The sequence below is a fragment of the Camellia sinensis genome, chromosome 2 (genome assembly GCF_055761805.1).
Source record: "Camellia sinensis isolate YWXY chromosome 2, ASM5576180v1, whole genome shotgun sequence".
Classification (NCBI taxonomy): Eukaryota; Viridiplantae; Streptophyta; class Magnoliopsida; order Ericales; family Theaceae; genus Camellia; species Camellia sinensis.
This window is the reverse complement of record NC_138962.1, coordinates 17,123,787-17,142,546: the sequence shown is the minus strand read 5'-3', so window position 1 is coordinate 17,142,546 and position 18,760 is coordinate 17,123,787. Positions and strand designations below refer to the sequence as shown.

The 18,760-nt window shown below is 34.7% G+C and overlaps 1 protein-coding gene and 1 long non-coding RNA gene across 3 annotated transcripts; both read right to left on the bottom strand.

Moving 5' to 3' along the window:
- Positions 1-5,240: 5,240 nt before the first annotated feature.
- On the bottom strand, positions 5,241-18,319 carry LOC114286253 (Splicing factor, CC1-like protein). 2 transcript variants are annotated; one of them, XM_028229377.2, is made up of 14 exons: positions 18,153-18,319; positions 16,886-17,539; positions 12,405-12,489; positions 12,253-12,309; positions 11,526-11,581; positions 10,381-10,615; positions 9,800-9,886; positions 9,425-9,499; positions 8,521-8,604; positions 6,868-6,932; positions 6,542-6,791; positions 6,329-6,417; positions 5,867-5,981; positions 5,241-5,776 (listed from the first exon to the last, which is right to left on the bottom strand). In XM_028229377.2, exons 2-14 carry the CDS (start codon positions 17,470-17,472, stop codon positions 5,735-5,737), a joined length of 1,827 nt encoding a protein of 608 aa, XP_028085178.1. In that variant the 5' UTR covers positions 17,473-17,539; positions 18,153-18,319; the 3' UTR covers positions 5,241-5,734. The 2 variants fall into 2 exon arrangements, with proteins under 2 accessions (XP_028085178.1, XP_028085180.1); XM_028229379.2 differs by having other exon boundaries at positions 12,405-12,486.
- LOC145806524 (uncharacterized) lies at positions 12,889-14,067 on the bottom strand. The gene is made up of 2 exons (XR_014349842.1): positions 13,934-14,067; positions 12,889-13,038 (listed from the first exon to the last, which is right to left on the bottom strand). It is a non-coding gene; the product is annotated as an uncharacterized LOC145806524 (long non-coding RNA).
- Positions 18,320-18,760: the final 441 nt, after the last annotated feature.

The window sequence follows — 18,760 nt, the reverse complement described above, 5'->3', positions numbered from 1 at the left end:
GGAGTTGGTAATGGTAGATGGTTTATACTATATGTTCTGCATGACCCCTTGGAGTTGGAGCTTCATGGCTCAGAGTTCTGCGTCCCAGAGAGGAATGTTGTCACCACCGGAAGACAGTGGGGGCTAGACGCTGCTAGCCTCTCCTTCAAGGGTTGGTGTCGGGATCGATGGATGTGGGCCCTAGGGTGGCAGGTACATACCTAGGGGAGAAGGTTGTAAGCCTTCCAAGTTGGGTGGATTAGGCTGCTGGATAGAATGGCTCGGGGCTCGTTCTTGGTTAGGTGGGATATCTGAAGGTGGTGGAGGAGGCATAGGAAGGTTTCTTTGGAGTAGAGCATTAATCAGGGCTTGGTTTTGCTCGGCCAGGCGGTTAATGCTGCTGGTGAGCTCGGTGAAATACTGTGGCGGGTTATTTGGATTGGGAGGGTCGGCTTGATGATCGGCGACATTGGGGTGAGAAGCCATGGATCTAGTTGTGACCATCCACCTTCACAGGTGGTAGGAGGGGGTTATGGGGAGAGGGTCTCCGGCGACGATGAACACAACTGGCGCACGGAACAAAAACTTTCCCACAGACGGCGCCAACTGATGATACTGCGAGTTTCAAACGGAACGGGTCAGATTGATCCACGCTTCCCAAACCGGTTTTTGAGTGACCAAGCCCACAGAGGAACCTATACAAGAGTTCAACGGGGAACGGGGAGTCCCCCAGGGAACCCTCCGACGAGCAAGTTAGAGAGAGAGGTGGAATGTAGAGATAGATTAGAGTTAAAAAGCTTAACCTTCTTCTTGTCTTTGACGTCTGCTTTATATCCTCTGGTAATCATTTCGTTGTCCCTTCCAACCTGTCACCTTGGCCGAAAGTCTATGCTCTAGCTTACCTTGTTCATGGTGAAGGCGTTTTGTCCCGACGGAGAGGGATTATCGCAATAAATGCTGTAAGGGGCTTCATTAATGGCGATATGCAGTGGCAATAACTTTGCAAATCTTTGTCTGCTTATGTGGCTTGCCCTTCTCTTGCCATGTGTCTTGATGTCATTGGTTCTTATTGCTACGTGAGGCTTCAGCAATGCTGGGCTTTAGTATTTGAGTTATGTATTGGGCCCTAAATGGTAGGCTATAATATTTATGGGCTTACCCATGTCAGTAGTCCCCCATTCCCAAGTGCAGCTTTAGTCCAATGAAGGAAATAATGAAGAAAACGAGGGTTGTGAGAGATCAGCAAGGTGAAGGCCAATCGAGAGGATTGACCGACCATAAGGAGGGCCGACCGCGAAGGATGGCCGAACGAAGGGACCGGCCATGAAGAGAGCCGACCGCGAAGGGTGGCCAAGCGGAGGGACCGACCATGAGGAGGGCCGACCGCAAAGGGTGGCCGAGTGGATGGACCGACCATGATCGCGAAGGATGGCTGAGCGAAAGGACTGACCATATATCATTTTTATGAAATTTTTATAAATAAAAATTATGTTTCGAAATCATTCAGTGTGCTTGGTTTGAGTTTTCTGGATTAAGTTTTTTGAAAATTGACTTTTTTGATTTTCGTATTTTTTTGTTTTTAATGAATATTTTTTAAATTTTAAACATTTTTTTTTACTTTTTTAGATGCACCTTACTTAGATGTATCTAAAAAATAAAAAATTTGTGAAAAAATATTTTAAAAAATTAATAAATACATAAAAATATAAAAAATGTACTGAATTCTTGTATTTTTTTGTATTTTTGGTATTTAGTGAATTTTTAAAAGATTTTTTTAACAATTTTTTCACTTTTTAGATGTATTTATCTTAGATGTGTCTAAAAAGTAAAAAAATTACTTAAAATATTAAAAAAATTCAGTAAAAATAAAAAATAAAAAAATAGAATTTTTTGAAAAATAATTTTTGAAAAATAGAAAGAGGCAAGGTGATTCTTTCTCCGGATAAGAATACCATAAAATGCAGGAGATGACAACAGCCAATACGTCATCAACATGTGATGATGACAACAGCCAATACGTATACAATTTTGTAGGTAAGTAATCAAATTTTTTTAATTGATTTTATTTGGAGGGAAACTAAAACAAATCACAACAAATAGCATTTCAATTTCGATTCGTCTTGGCTTATCCTAAATAAGTCAAAAAATCAAAAAATTACTTCAAAATTTAAAAAGATATCACTATTCACAAAAAAAAAATTAAAAAATCAATTTTCTTCAAAAAAAAAAAAAAAAAGTACACACCGAATTGATGTGTGTGCAGCTGCTGTGTGCGGCAGTGGAGAAAAAAGAAATGATTGGGTGTGATTTTTATACACACCGTTGTTCGTCCTATGGGGGTCATCACAGGTCCCGTTTTGATAATCTGAACCGTTCAATGTGTAGAAATCGTCGAGTACTATATGTCTATAAAAAATCACATTGATCGGATATCGATAACTATATGATCAAATCAGTTATGTACAACAAATGGATGGTGTTATAATTAATGATTGAAAAATAAATAGATCTGATCAGATAGCTATCGATATCCGATTAACGTGATTTTTTATAGGTACATAGTGTTCGACGAGTTACACACATTGAACGGTTCAGATTATTAAAATGGGACTCGTGATGACCCCCACGGGCCAAACAAAACCGTCCAATGCTTTGTACAAAAATTAGCCAATAATTTCCAACTCCAATGGAGTCTGCCGGTTGTACAGCCGGTTGTATGGCTGGAGCTCACTCCTCTCTTATCATCTCTTACACACTTTTTTTTATACAATTTTTTAATACATATTTTTCCATAAAAAGTCAAAAAGTTAACCCAAACCTCCATATATTTTTTTTTTGTCTTTTTTAGTCCAAAAAGACAAAAAGTGCACTTTTTTAGGACACCCCAAACCAGCAGTAAATCAAATTGACCTGTTGCCTTTTGAACGGATACATGATGGTAAGTGGAGGGTTGTAAATTGATTTTTTTTAATCCATCTAATTTTGGATGGATAGTGAATTTGAAATTCCTTTTATTGCAATCGAACTGTCAAACCGCAAATATTCTCAATAATTTGTAAGATTTTATATTTTAATTTGTTTAGATATTTTGTTTGTGTTGTCAATTAAAAAAAGGTTTAAATGTTCTGTTGTGTTTTCAATTTAAAAATCTTTTTATCAAATGGCATGTGTTAATATTTGATATTTTTGTATGAAAAATATAAGGTTTAATTTTTTTTATTTTAAAAAAAAATCAAATTAAATAGTTTTTAAATATAAAAAAAAAAGTAATGAAACAATTTTGATGATGCATGATTTTCTTATATGTATTTATTATTAATATTTAACAATTTACTTGATAATCTTTTGATTATGTGAGTTAGATTATTATTTTAAAAAAAAATGTTAATAAGTTATATTATATTTAAAATTTATAAAAATTTAAACCACTAAACTAATTTAGATCTATTCTCCAATTTATAACCATCAATCTAACAAATGAATATAAATTAATTTTTTTCCATCTATTAATTTAACAGACGAATGACGGATTAAAAATTTACGGACAGTAATCAAACAGCGAGCAGGCTGGTTAATAGCAGCCAGCCTTGTGGGCCACATAGGACAACGATATTTCATATTACATTATGTTGGGTAGGTGTGTTTTAATATAAAATTATTTATTTATTTATTTGAAACTTTTTACACAGTGGTGGTGCATGAATGGAATACGCATCAATAAAAATATTGTCAGATTTGTAGTGTGATTGAAACTACAAAGAGTCTTATGTTGAATTGTTAAATAAAAGAGTCTTATGTTGAATAAAAGAGAGAAATTTTGAAGAGATTTATATTCATCTACCGTTATATCTCAATTTTAATTTTAAAAAAAATTATTACTTGTGTGATGCCACTTGTAAAAAAAATTGCTACTAAATAATTATTCCTTAATTTCTTTATATTTTTGCAATAAAATTATTTATTTATTTGAAACATTTTTACACGGTGCATGAATGAGAATATTTACAAACAAATGAGTATTGACATGTAGTGTCAGAGTATGGAGTCTCACACTGAATAAAGAAAGAAAAATTAAAAAACATTATATTCATTTACAATTATATCTCAATTTTAGATTTAGAAAATTATTATACGTCCACACACGGTGCCACTTGTAAAAAGTTGTTACTAAATAATTACCCTTAATTTTTTTATTTTATATTTTTACAATAAAATATTCTCTATTTTTTGGTACTTTTTTACCAACACATAATTTTTATGATAATGATGTTAATAGTTTACTTCAAGAAGTGAAAATTCAAGTGTGAATTTTGTTACTTTATTTTTTTTATGATGAACTTTTTAAGACAATTATTAGCCAAAAGAAATTAAGGTATATTTAAATGTTTCCTAGCAATAGATGACACCATGCTCCCTTTTCTTTTCTTTTTTTTTCATACTTATGCTAATCAGGTCTAAAAATTGGACCCACTTTTTGAATCTATTGATGTATCATTAATCAATTAATTTTCCGACACATGAATGAATTTAAAAAATTAATCCAAAAATAGACATATATACATATACTTTTTCTCTTGATATAAACATTCTACCTGCCACGTTTGACTAAATGAGTTTTTAGGGTTGTTTGGAACCAATTTCTTTAATTGGGTTTTCTTAATCTTCAATTAATTTTTTAATATATTAAATTCACATATAAACTGATTTCCTATAACTTTTGTCCTCTAAATTTGCATTTAAGTTCATCTGACTTGATTTAATAAATCAATTTTTGAAGTCTCACACGCCAATCGCATTGAAACTTGAACAAAATTATAAAAATTTTACCATCACAAAATAAGAAGAGCCAAGTTAAGAACCCTAAATATTTTACAAATATTTCTATTAATATTTCTATTAAATGTCTCACATGAATATGACACTCACACCATGTGAGTCTCATACAACTCTCATACCCATGTGAGACATTTAGATAAAATGTTAATAAAACATTTGAGGTCGCTTGCATTAAATAAAAATTACAACCATTAAAATGAAATTTCAGATGAAGTACAAGATGCAAAATAAAACTTACCCATTAGAAAATGTAAAAAGGTGGACACTTCCTTGTAAACAACACTTGATGAAAAAGCACAAAAACAAGAAACAATCACATAGGATGTCTCAAAGGCCAATACCCTAATGACATTGAAGCATAGATACAATTCACAGGAAAGTACAAGTGCTTGCATTATCTGAAAGTAATATAATTCATGCTTCCATGCTTCCATCTAAAACATATTATTAATAGCTGAGCATATAATTCATTGCTTCCATCTAACTAATCAAAAGAGAGAGTGTTGGAAACAAAATACTCATCCTAACCCACAACACAAAATAAGTTTTATGTACCAGAAAACAGGAGGAAAGAGGTTAACAAACAATTACTCCACAATTTTCACTGTAGACGTGGGGGGAAACAACAGACATACAAAAAGTAAATTTATGCAGATATGATCCTAACAAGTGGTCAGTATTTTTTAGTGATCTGATTCCTAGTGTGCTTCATGCAATTTTATGATTTCTTTCTATCTTTTTTTTTTCGCCAACAATTTCTGCATGTCATCATCAGCACTCAGCAGTCATATTTGTTGCAGCAACTTTGGGTCACACAAGGTTCGCCACCTGCACCATTCAAAACTGGATCAATGCGACAAAGCCATGTCAGCATATAGACCTACTGGAAATAGTTGGTTCACATCCACAATCCACCATCCTATCTGCTGTCGGGAAATGTGGCCTCATAATTCTGGGGTAGCTGCATGGTCATCAATGACATTTGTTTTATACATTTTCGGTGAAAAATGGGGAAACAAGAAAAAAAAAACAGAAGTGACATTTGTTTTACCATGAATGTTGCTGTGATCATCTTTCCAGCAAACCATCTTCCATGGAGAGCACGCTGCGCACTTATTGCAGATTGTGTATTTTCAAATCGCAAATATACAAACCCAGCACTATTCCTGTTTGCCAAATAAAGTGGTTAGCTCATGATATAAAACACATCTGTTTTCTAATTAAACAAGTGAATGAATCACAACCCTGCCCACGTTTCCAAAGATTGGCTGCCAAACTGAGATGCAAGGGTTCCATATAGAACTGCAAATGAACCAAGCTCGAGCTAGAATCTTGAGCTCAATAAACAAATGAGCAGAGCCCGAGTCCTGCAAAACTTAGTTCTGCTCGGCTCGTTTGCAGCCCTACTTTCAATGTCAAATTCAATTATAAATTATGAGCTAGACAAGAAACCAATTTTGAAAACCCAAGGATTCTCATCACTGGCAAAAAAATAAACCGTACAGATTCTTACTTGTCAACATATATATGTTTAAGTGCACCAAACTTTGAGCATTCATCTTGAACATCTTCTTTAATATCCAGATCGAACTCTGGCTCAGTCTGCGAAATATGATATGGTTTAAGCATGGCCAGTAACAGAAGAAAGAAAACAAATCTTGTTAAAAAAAAATTTAAAAAAAAATTAAAAAAAAATAATAATAAAAAAAAAACTTTGCAAGCTAACCTCTAATTTTGGATCAAACATGTTCTTCAACAATAAACATTCACTTGGAATACCTATGGTATCAACAGAAGGAACATTTACAGGGGGAATTGAAAGACCTCCACCTGGCAATCCCGCAAGTGCAGGAACACAAGCCTGTACAAGAGGACTAACAAGGGAAGGAACCGCAGGTGCAGCACCAAGAATTGGTGCTGTTGGCAATGCAAGACCGGGGCTACTGACGACAGGTGTGCCTAGAGAACCAGCAACACTGGAAATGAAGGATGACATAAGATCAACCAGATTATTAATTTATAAAAGCAATTACATATTTGGCAAACCCAAACCTTGGAGCAGTGCCACTACGATCCAACTTCTGCATAAGGATAGCTCGAGAGCGTGCATTTAGAGCCTGCAAGTCATTCAAAATCAAAGAGTCAAGACTGACCCGGCATGCAAGATGCGTACTAAATCCTAACTTGTCATAAGTTTATGCAATTTGGACAAACACATAAATAAGGCAAGATCAACCAAAATATATAATAGAGGATATGAAAAGAAAACAAGATTAAACCATATCAAATCGTGATTGTGATTGGAAGAAATGAATGACACTGATCCATGACTACCGGCTCTTCACAAAGAAGCCAAGTTTTCTGAAGCACCATCTCACATGTAGCAAATGGTAACTGTGATCCACGCTTATCCCATGCCACCCCTTTTTGACACAGTGGTCAGAACATATATCAATTCCTCCCCTTTGTAACTACCCTCACCAAGCCTATTACAGATGACTCAATGATGATTGGTTTAATCGTATGCAAGTAAGCTCAATTACTATAACCAAAAACACTTTATTGTGTCCATGAGATTTATTTATTCAGAACTTCCAAATTTAAATGGTATACTGAAAAAAACTTCTAACAATCAAACACAAAAGATAACTACAGATTCTAAAAGTAAACAAGAAGCAAGCACAAATTCACTCCAGCAAATGCCAATAGCCTTTCCCCCCAAACTCATACATCTCTTTTTGGATCTTATTCTAACTAAGGAATGAATGAGATGATAACTCAGATGTCTTCGCAAATCCCAACAACAAATGTGCGGAGTGTTTACTACAAGTAACTGCAATTATGGGAGTACTATATTTCCCTCAACCATGGCCACAAATTTAAGGATGTGGCGGCAAACATTGAGATTTATAAACTATCAGCACGGTTTGGTTGCTATGAGTTTGGGGAGTTCTTATAGCAACCAGACTTCACAGACAGTCATTAAAAGTCTCAACGCATGCAACCTTGATTTTTTGGCAAAGGCGGGGAGACTATAGCACTACTTGACATATCCCATAATTGCAGTTCTTCAAATTTACAGATCACAGTACCATTAAGATTTGTTGGGACATCCAAGTTATCATCCCACCATTCCCACTCATTTCCAAGTTACAGTAAGACCCATAGAAAAACACATGGCTTTGGGGAAATGAACTCTTTACAGTAAGACCCACAGAAAAACAAACGGGTTCAGGGTTAGCATTTGTTGAATTGAATTTGTGCTTGCTTGTTTGCTTTTAAAATCTATAGTCATTTAATTGTTAAAGTTTTTCAGTGCACTGTTTAAATTTGGAATTTTTGGATAACTAAGTTTTATGGACACAATAAATGGTTTTTGGACATAGAAGTTGGGTTTGCTTGCAACAATGAAAACTGGTCAACACATATGTAAGAGACTTTCATAGGCGGGTAGTTACAAGGGGTAGTTATGATCTTTAGAGTTGACTAGGAAGGAATCAACATGTTCTAACTTTGAGCGAAAGGGATTTTAAAATTTGTTTCTTGATCAAAAACAAATAAACTGTGCGCATTACAGAGTTCCCCAGACCAAAAAAAAAATACTTGAAGGACTAAAACACGAGCAAATAAAAATAAGTTTATATAAAATATCAAATTCACTCTTTTTAAAAGAAACATAATTGCATTTCAAGAAACATGACTAACCAAACCACCGCCTTCATCATCATCAAAATCACCAGCATTTGCCCCAACATCTTGCATTCCAGCTTGATCAGTAATAGCTGACACCTGAACAGAAAGAGATAAAAAAGATAAAAGTGGATATCCAAAAAGAGAATTCCACATAACGATTTTTGGTAAAATCAACTATTTTGATGGAGTACCAAAAGATACGTAAGACCAATTTAATAGATTACGCAAGCAAATTAAGTAAGCTAAGTAAAAGCACTTGATTGAATGACTCTACTACATCCTATGCATATGGTCTATACCAACAATAATTAAAAAAACAACCAATATGATTGATTGCAAGCATGCCAGTTTCAATCAGAATTAGGGCACAACACTATTATTTACAAAGTAAAAAATGTATATGTAGCGTTTGGGATGATCTAAATAAGTATACTTTTTAACTTTTACGAAAAAATATGCAAAAAAGTAGAAAGGTCATGTGACCCAAAAAAGATTAAAAGATTAAAATAAAAATGCACTTTTGTAGATTATGCCAAATAGTGACAAACCAATTAAAAGTTAAAAAGTTTAACACTACTGATTGTTCCCCTATAAGTGAGTCCAGTTATATCTGAAATTACTCGAACAAGGCACTGCTTATTACCAGTGTGCAACTTTATATCCACAGTGGGCAAATAATTTACCTTAGTCTATTAAAATTTGTCTCTAGTGCATGTTCAAGACTTCTAGATAAAAGAACAACCTGAACTTCGAATACTACCTTGCTTCCACAATAAACAATCAAATTTCAATAGCTTCTAAAATTTTGAACCCCTGATACTAGATACAGGACACCAAATGAGGCATGAGATTTCAGACCATAAATGTATGCACAAACTTAGGCACATGAAAGAGAGAGAAATTTAAGTGCGGTCACCTTGATTATTCGACCAGCAATCTCCAGCTGTCCATTTAAACTCTGTGCAGCTCGAGCATCTTCAAGACGTGCAAACTGCAACAAACCATCTAACTTAACACTCTGCAACCTAAATTGGAATCTAGCAGAGCTTACGAGGTCACTACTAACGGTTTTAAAATAAAAATAAAAAATAAAAAAAGCAAATTTTATCACTGCAAATTGTTAAATCTCTGATTTCTCAGCAGTTTTCAACTCTAATTACAGCAGTTGGCAGTTTCCTTCTAAGGTAACCATCTAATGGTGTTTGTGCTGCTCTTGATCAGCGTAATTAACTAATAAATGCAACAACCCTTGCAGGTTGTTCCAGCAAGTTAAATTTCTAGCCATACTGACCTGAACAAAACCAAAACCTTTGCAATGCCCAGTCTCTGGGTCACTCGGCAACTGCACCAGCTCCACAGTACCAAATGGTTCAAAAACCTGGATAATGAAAAATAAGAAAAATTTCCTTTTTAGGCGGAAAAAAAAAAAAAGTAATCACAAAACTAAGTGACCTAGACCATCTTACGAGGATTGTATCCATAACCCTCCTTCTTACTAACAATGTCAATGATATAACTCTATGACAAAGAGTTCGTGATGAAAGTTTAAGATACACTATAAAAAAAAAATTAAAAAAATGAAAAGATGCAAGTTTAAGAAACAAATGAAACATTAAACAATATGAATCTGAGATGGAGATACAAAAAGCAACATTGAACAATGAAATAAGGGTGTTGAGCTTAATTTTGGACTGCCATGTTCCAAACTCACCACACAAACCCCCCTCTGCACATCAAGCATAACCCCAAAATTTTTCTCTGTGGAATTTATGTACATCATTCAAAGCTCAATTCTTTGAAATAAAACTGCCAATTTGTAAGTTTTATTAGCAAAAAACTGAAAAGCCCATTTTAGGAACTGAATATTTCTACCTGACGAAGTTGATCTTCTTTTATGTTGAAATGCAGATTGCCAACATAAAGCCTTCTAGCTCCCCCCGAATAGGGGCCTATGAGCCCACCTACAGCCCCAGCTGTGACTGTAGTAGACTGAACCAGATTTTTTTCAGCTTCTGATGGTTTAACCATTACTGGCTGACCAAGTAGAGGCTGGCCAGAGAGTGCTATTGCCATAGGGACTGACATTGCATCAAAAAATTCAATATACCTGCAAAGAAGCTTCATTAGCATCTAGATGGTACTAAGAACGAAAATGGACATTGATTAGAGAAAGAAAGTGAATACAATAATAAGATTAACAAATTTTACTGCACAGTCCAAACATATTTTTTTCCTTTTTTTGGGGGTGGGTGGGGAATATGTTATTAACCACACCATCAAACCCACTAACTTGCAGAGGATACAAGAAGCAATAAACAGAATGGACCATTATGACTTTATAGAATATACCGGTATACAATTTAATGAACTCGAATCCTACAAACAAACACTCTCTAATTGCTATTGGTCAAATATCTATTAATGCGTGGAAGCACTAGGGGAAGTAAACAACTTCCACTAACAAATAAAATATGAGACATCAAAGCAAATACCATCCTTCACAAAAGAAAAAAAAAATATCCTTCAGTTTCTTTCCACAATATTCACCCTCAACAATTTAAAATCACTAAAATAATACAAATCTATTAATAGCTACGCAATGTTTAAAAAATTTCTCCATTACCAAAACCAAATTTTAACCAATACAATTTCATGAAGCCCATCCCCAAAACCAAAAAAAAAACTTGGCAGGTTTACATTGTGTGGTGGAGGAGAGTGAAAGAGAAGGGCAGGGGGTTATCATCTATCTTACAAAGCTTTGGACTTGGCCTTGCTGCAATTTTGTTAGCCCATAATTACTTGTCAATTTAGCATGTAGACTTTTTCAATGTGACTAGCGTGCCTTTTGCTCTGTCATCTTCACTTGTTAGTAACAACCTTAATTGTTAAAAGAAGTTTAGACTTCTATCTTTGGCCTCATTACGAGATGACAAACCTCCACCCATGATAGAGTCATAGCATAATAAAAAATTAGACTGAGATAATTTTTTGGCTATGACAGGAAAAATTAAACTTACCCAACTCCCTTGGAACGCCTTGAATTGCGATCCATTATAAGGCGTACATCTCGTACCTAGAATTGTAATTCAACAGTATTAGAAATACTCAACACAAATAATCAGTTCACCATCAAACGTAATGTACCATCACATATTACATTACAGCCCCACAGTGAGCAGCCCAAGAAGCACGAAACTTCTGCGGGCAGCAGCAAGTCAAGCATGCACAGAGTAAGTGGGTCTCCAATAGATGGCTTTGATTGCCTGCCAAAATCTTATAAATCGTACACTAAAGATAATAGAAAGTAAAATCAATGTGAAAGTTGATTCATTTTGGCCAGCTTCATTTACCTGTATAAAATAAAATAACAGATCTTCAAAGTTCAAACACAATAAAGACTAAGTAATACAATTTCATTTAGCACCCTTTTAACTTTTTTAAATAAAATATGGCAAGTTCCTATTTCTTGTATAAAAGTACAGTTAAAAAATTCCCAAATTTTGGATTTTATTTAGGTTTGCCCAAGACATAAAACATAATTGATACAGCAATAAAAAGTTCAGATAGCACATGATTAAATGAAGCCTGTAGGCAACCTTCTCATACCTTACAACTTCTAATCTATTATAGACTGAAATATAAAAAGTGATCATAGAATGACTTATATAAATGATAATAGTTCTGATAGCATACTTAATCTGAAATCAAAAGCCATGCAAGGACAACCAAAGAACAAGAATTAACCTTTCCGGCCCTCGAGAAGAAATCATACACATCTCTTTCATCAGCCTTCAAAGATATCTGTCAGAATTGTAGAAAAGTTATGTAAGTCAGTAAAGTGCAAGTAACAACCTAAGCAGAGCAACACAAAAGCAATTATGTAGCAATTTAAATACCTGATAAGCAAAAACCGTCCGCTGATCTCGTTCAGGATCAACCTCCGGCTCTGCTACTTCTTCCTTTTTCTCTTTATACCGTCTGCTAAAGAAAAAAATATCTAAAGTACTATCCCAACTTGACCCATAAATAACAATAAATCTGCTTCAGTTAAAGAAGGGTAAGTCAAAAGAGTGGAACAAACTAACAAACCATAACTACGGAAAATACATTTGCTCCTTGAAATAATTGAAGTACTTAAGCAGCAAAATTCTTGAGTTACTACGCAAAAGAGGAAAGAAAAAAAAAATGAAAAAGAAAAATGGGAAGAACAGAAAAGAACAATCCAAAAAGGGCAGCAAATTTTCTCCAGTATGTGTATAATGAATGGCCGAACCCATCTAACATAACCCTGCAGGGAAGTGCACCAAGTTAAAATGGTGGGACCAATGTATGCAGCTGTGAAACCATAAACATCTTCTATTAAATTTACTGAGAACCAACCTGGAAACAATTAAAAGAAATTGGAACATTGGGACCAAGTAGTGAACTATGTAATCCAACTTCAGGCAATGAATTAATAACAGATTTGTCCCCTTCTACAAACAACCTAATCTTCAATGGGAAGAACATCATGGGGTCATACAAATGGCACTGTTAAAGGAGATATTATTAGTTGAAAGCACACCAATGTGGAATCTGTTAAAATTTTGTATTCAATGAAAAGAGGCACTCTTAGCAAGCAATAAGAAGGCCAAAAATTGAACGTAGACATAAAAACCAAAAAGCCAACCATCACTTGATGTGTTTGACTTCTCACCAACCACCACCATAGTGATGTAAAATATCACAATATGAGCAGCTCCACTAAAACCAGAATATGTTTTGAGCAGCAAAAACAAAACATAAGAATCATCACTAAATGCATGGACTACATTTTGGACAAAAACCTATAACTTGAATAAAAATCTTACATCTAAAGAAACTACTGCAAGTCTGCAAAACTAAAAATTCAATTTTAAGTCCATTTAGTGATGTAATAACCAAAAGAAAAGACAAAACCTGTACCAAAGTAATTGATGATCAAAATAAATTTGTTCAACTTTTGAGCTCTAGGGTGAGAAAGCAATGAGAGCATGAGATATGGTTAAAAAAGTAGAAATCCAAGATGAGGTTTAAAAGTTAGATATCCAAACCCGTAAAAATTTCATGTGGCAGAAAAGAATACATACCTATAAACTATAGAAAGAAGGTTATACCAGGCAAACAAAGAACGATAAGGAGAGGGGGAAAATATGCCATTTTCGGGCTGGGAAAGAAGGCCCACAAGAGTTCCTTCAAACAGATTTGCACTTGACTGCAACGTAGAAAAAAGACATGGTGCAACTTGAACCTATAAATGGTGCAACTTGAACTTAGCAAAAAGACATTCATTGGAGGCAACTATTGATTTCAAGATATCTTTCTATAACATGCAAGCAGACTATATTTCATGCAATCAGACAACATATTTATGATTCTAATACAAATCCTGTAAAAGAATTATGACCAATCATGCAGCCAAGTGAACAATGTTTTCCACAAGCATTGGAAGATGAAGTGCTTCTGTTAAGCAAAGCCCATCACTCCCTCACCAGCATTTCTGCAACAGAATAAATATAATTAAGCAACTAAGTTCAAGGGGGAGGCTAATGAAAACCATAAATGATATCACCATTCACCACCCCAGTTAAGGCCTCCACTATTTTTTTTTAAAAAAAAAACCCAATCTTCCAATCTTGCAATGCAAGCTTCTAAAAGATTCCAGAGAGTCTAGAAAGGAACTTTTAAACCCATGACCTGAGTTCCTGAGCCTGGCTCAGTTGCCAGAATGACCATCCAAGGATTGCTTTAGCATATCTGCGAGTCCCCAGAATCTAACGTTCAATATTCAGAATTTTCAAGACTTAAAATAGCACAACTACCTAAATAGAACTTGAAAACTATTAGTGAGAAAATCATTTGGATAATAGCATAAAACCAGTTAAGAAAGTTAAATCTACAGCCAGAAAAGAAATGGATAAAAGAAGCTTCGCCATAGACAATGTGAATTATCTTCCTAAATTGGATATGCTTCCACATATCCAATGGATTTTTTTTGCCAATCAAACTAAACAAAGGGGATTGAGGTCAAATGGACACTAAATCTAATGGAGAAAAGTTTTGAATTCTTTTGAAATTTGTACCAGAGAAGAAAAGCAAAAACCCTGTCAAAAAACATCAAATTAGGGAAAGGGGCATGGACATTAGAAAATAAAACAAATTTAATCAAGCTTTATTGAAAGTGGCTCTGGACGTTTGCTTTGCAAAGGTAATTTTAGAAGTCTCCATTAGGAACTACTTAGCAACAATATCAACAAAATGTCAATGGATTTATCGATTTACTATTAATAGTCAAATGAACAATTATCCCATGATAAACTCCAACAAGAACGTAAAAGAACGGGCAAGAGTAGACCTAAAAACCACTTAAATTTCAAGTAACCTATATTTTAGCATCAAACATGGTAAAACTTCCTTAGGTAGTTGTAAATACAACATAACTGCGTTGCTAAAGAAACAATTAAGTGGAGTTGTGCCTTTTTTCTAAATTGAGCATTATTGATTGAAAAAAAAAAACTCATAAAAACCAAACAGATACTACAGTTCTCTTTTTTCTTTCGTTTCTCTATATTATTCACACTTTTTGGTGCTCTGAAATATGGTGAGAGCCATGAGGCATTTAACTGGAAAAACAAGAATCATCAGTTCTTTCATTAGGCAATGAGATTTGAACTGCTGACAGTGATCCCAAGTCAAAAAAATATAGATTATATGTCATACTATACACCACAAGTTCATAATGAGCAGCACATCAAATACAAAAACGAATACATGATATGGGAAGACATTAACAACATTGGGAACGTAATAACTCAAGGAGGTTACAATATTATGTAGACAGATGCCTCCATAATAGATCCACCCCCTTGAAAAAATAAAAATGTCTACCCCAACCAAACTTCTGTACCACTATACTACATGTGTCAATCAAGAAAACCAACACATTTTCCTTCATGACTCTACCCAATATACCCCTCCCAGACCCACATCAAATGGGGACCAAACTGGATGTATTATTTTATTTTTATTTTTATTTTTTTGGTTATTGGCTTATCACAAGAAAATCAGAGTCCTTCTAGATGTGATTACAGAATTACATATCAAGCATGAATAAATTCTTCTTGGGTTATTGATACAAACTGCTCCTGTTTATTCCCTTGCTAGGAACTTAGAAATCTTAATGATGCCATAGAAATCATACAATAACATCGACATCCCAGATCTTTGAGACAATCATGCAAATAGTACCTCGGAAAAAAAGCTCATGACAAACAACTGCCTTCTATCACAATCAAGATTCTGAAAAGCGGTTGTGGTCACCGCAACGGTGGCGGTGGCACGGTTGCGGTTGTGGGGTGTAAAGGCCGTAACGTAACAGTTGCGGTAATCGGAACCGTGAATTTTTTAATTTTTCGCACAATTTCAAAAAAACTTACCGATACGCATATTTTTTTTCCATGATCATATTTATTGAGTTTAAAATAAATATTAATCAATTTTTGTAAATTTTTAAGTATGATCTAATATATTTCATATTTTTAAATCACTATAAACTGAGTTTTTTACATTTTATTTTAATAATTAATGACTTTATATTATACAAAAAATCAATCACTAACTATTATATATAAGATAAACAATGACAAAAGTAAGAGAATAAATAAAAGCCTAAATATATATATATACATATTTTAACCAAGCCAAATAGATAATGACCACACTTCTTCTTCTTATTATTATTATTATTATTTTCAAACAATATATAGATAGACACACACAAACAAAATTATTAAGTGATAGCAGCTGAATAAAATAGCATAGGTCTTACAGCTTCAAACAAATCAATAACATGTTCTTCATCTTCCCTCTTATCTCTCTCTATCTCTTGCTCCTCCATCTTTTCTCTTTATCTTCCCTCTTCTCTTTATCCCTCTTCCCCTATTTTCAACTTTTTTTTGTATGTTTTTTCAAAAGAAGCAGTTCGGACCTGTTACGTAACAGTGCGTAACAAGCCGTTACGACTATTATGGCACCATTACAACCGCTACGGCCGACACACCTGTGAATCTCAATTACACTGCAAAAGCGGCCGTAACGAGTAACGGTAATCACCACAACCGTTACGTAACGGTTGCGGCCGCTTTTTAAAACCTTGATCAAAGTTTTTCACATAACAAACATAAAATTGTCAAATGAGTGCCAAATTCAACTAATTAATCACCCATATGACTCCATCCAAAATAGCATCTATAAACAGGAAATTTTCTACAGGTTACACATGTCTACACTCTGCAATAGAAGCCAATAGGGTAATTTGATGTTTACAAACTTGCAGTCAAAACATAAACATATACAATACCTGCTTTCTCGGTCACGTTCTCTATGTTCCCTCTCCCTTTCTTTTTCTCTATGCTCCCTATCCCGACTCATCTCTCTATCATGCTCATCCCGATGCCTTTCCGAATGGCTTTTACTTCGACGTGACCGTTCTCGCTCTCTATCTGTCTCTTTCTCATAGTCACGACCACGCTCTCTCCTATCCCTGTCGCGATCCCTGTCCCTGTCTCGATCTTGGTCCCTCTCTTTGTCTCTGTCTCGGTCACGGCTTCGGTCCTTCCCATTCCTCTCCCCCTTGTCCCTGTCTCTATGTTCTCGGCTACTTCTATGTCGGTCCCTATCACTCCTTTCTCCATCTCTTGGAGACGAGCGGTGCCGTGATGAGCCCCTCTCTGTGTCATGGTCACGATGTTGTTCTCCAGACTTTGAGCGCTTTCTCTGGTGATCCAAATCATCATCATTCTCATCACTTTTGTGCTTTGAACTCCGGCTCCATTCTCTCTCTTCAGATTTACGTGTTCCTTCCACACCATTCACATCTTCCTTCAGTTTCTCAGGATCCAGATTTTCCACCGTCTTCTCTAAGTAATCATATTCATCGAAATCCATTGAGCAATATTTGAATCAAACAACTCAGTCAAATAATTCTGGGGATGACCTTTTTTGCCACTGGGATCTGATAAATAAATATTAGTAATCCCATCAAAAGAGGGCATTAACAAATGAAATTTAAAGCATACGTACTTATAAACACACATTTGAAACCTGGATGCAACCTTTATTCACTTGAAATAGAGTGAAGGGGAGCTTCTCAGCGCAATAAAATCTTGTTTCAAATGGTCCCTTTATCTAATTTTCAGCAAGAATAAATTGCTAAACCCACAATAACTTTATCGAGTCCCTTACATTACATACATTTGCGTATGCCCCAAATTTTTTTTGTATAATCCTTTCTTCCCTTTTCCTACCGAAGATAAATTACTGGGGAAAAAAATTTGTATATAAACGAAGATTCAACCTTTTCAAAAAACACAAAAAAGGAACTTAAACAGTATCAACTTCAATTGCAATGTCAAATTAACCACACTAGTAATTGACAAGCAACGAAACAATATTGCTTCTAGAACACCAAAACAATATAAAAAATAAAAAATAATAACAACAATAATCATAATAATAAAAGATGCTTCCAATTCAAACCCTAATTTAAAAGCCGAAAACCTTAGAACATGAAATGCTGGAAAAACAAAGGAAAGTTAGGGCTTTCAGAGAGAGTCTCTCAAGTTTACCTCTGAGAGAGTATAACAGTGAAACGTCGATCGAATAAGAGTGTGTTAGCCGATACTCTCTTCTGAAGCTGTTGAACCCTTTTTCCTGCCCTAGGGCAAATACTGCTAGAGTTCGAAAAATTTGTGGTCCGCTCCATTTATAGTAGATCGGTTGCCGGGTAAAGTATGCCCGGGTTCGGATCTGAATTTGGATTTAAGGTTTTTTTTTTTTTTTTTCAAATGAAAATATATTTCGGCATCTCTCACGTTGAATCAGATTTTTTATCAAATTTTAATACCATTTACTCTACTACTAAAATTATAATTTTCATCTTTGTTTTTTACATTCCCTATTGGCTGAGTGGATACTCTGAAGGTCGATCGGCCGTGAATAAAAAAATTATCAAAGTTGCTCTTGAGTGGACATTTAAGACGATATACGGCCCAACAGTAACAATTTAAATTTTATAAAAAGATGAAAGGTTCTCTTTATTTGATAAAAGTTTTGATTCATCCCCCATTTTATATGAGTTTGATAAAAGGATTATATAGCGATCCCGGGTTTACCCTTGTTATACAGTGATCCGGACATGTGTCCGTGGATGTTGGTAGTTGTTTATTACTTTGTT

Coding starts and splice junctions, on each gene's coding strand:
- LOC114286253 (XM_028229377.2), bottom strand. CDS start 17,472: ATGGATTTCGATGAATATGATTACTTAGAGAAGACGGTGGAAAATCTG. Junction 8,605..9,424: donor TTGCTGGTCGAATAATCAAG/GTGACCGCACTT, acceptor CTTTCTGTTCAG/GTGTCAGCTATTACTGATCA. Junction 6,792..6,867: donor CGTAGTGGCACTGCTCCAAG/GTTTGGGTTTGC, acceptor CTTCATTTCCAG/TGTTGCTGGTTCTCTAGGCA.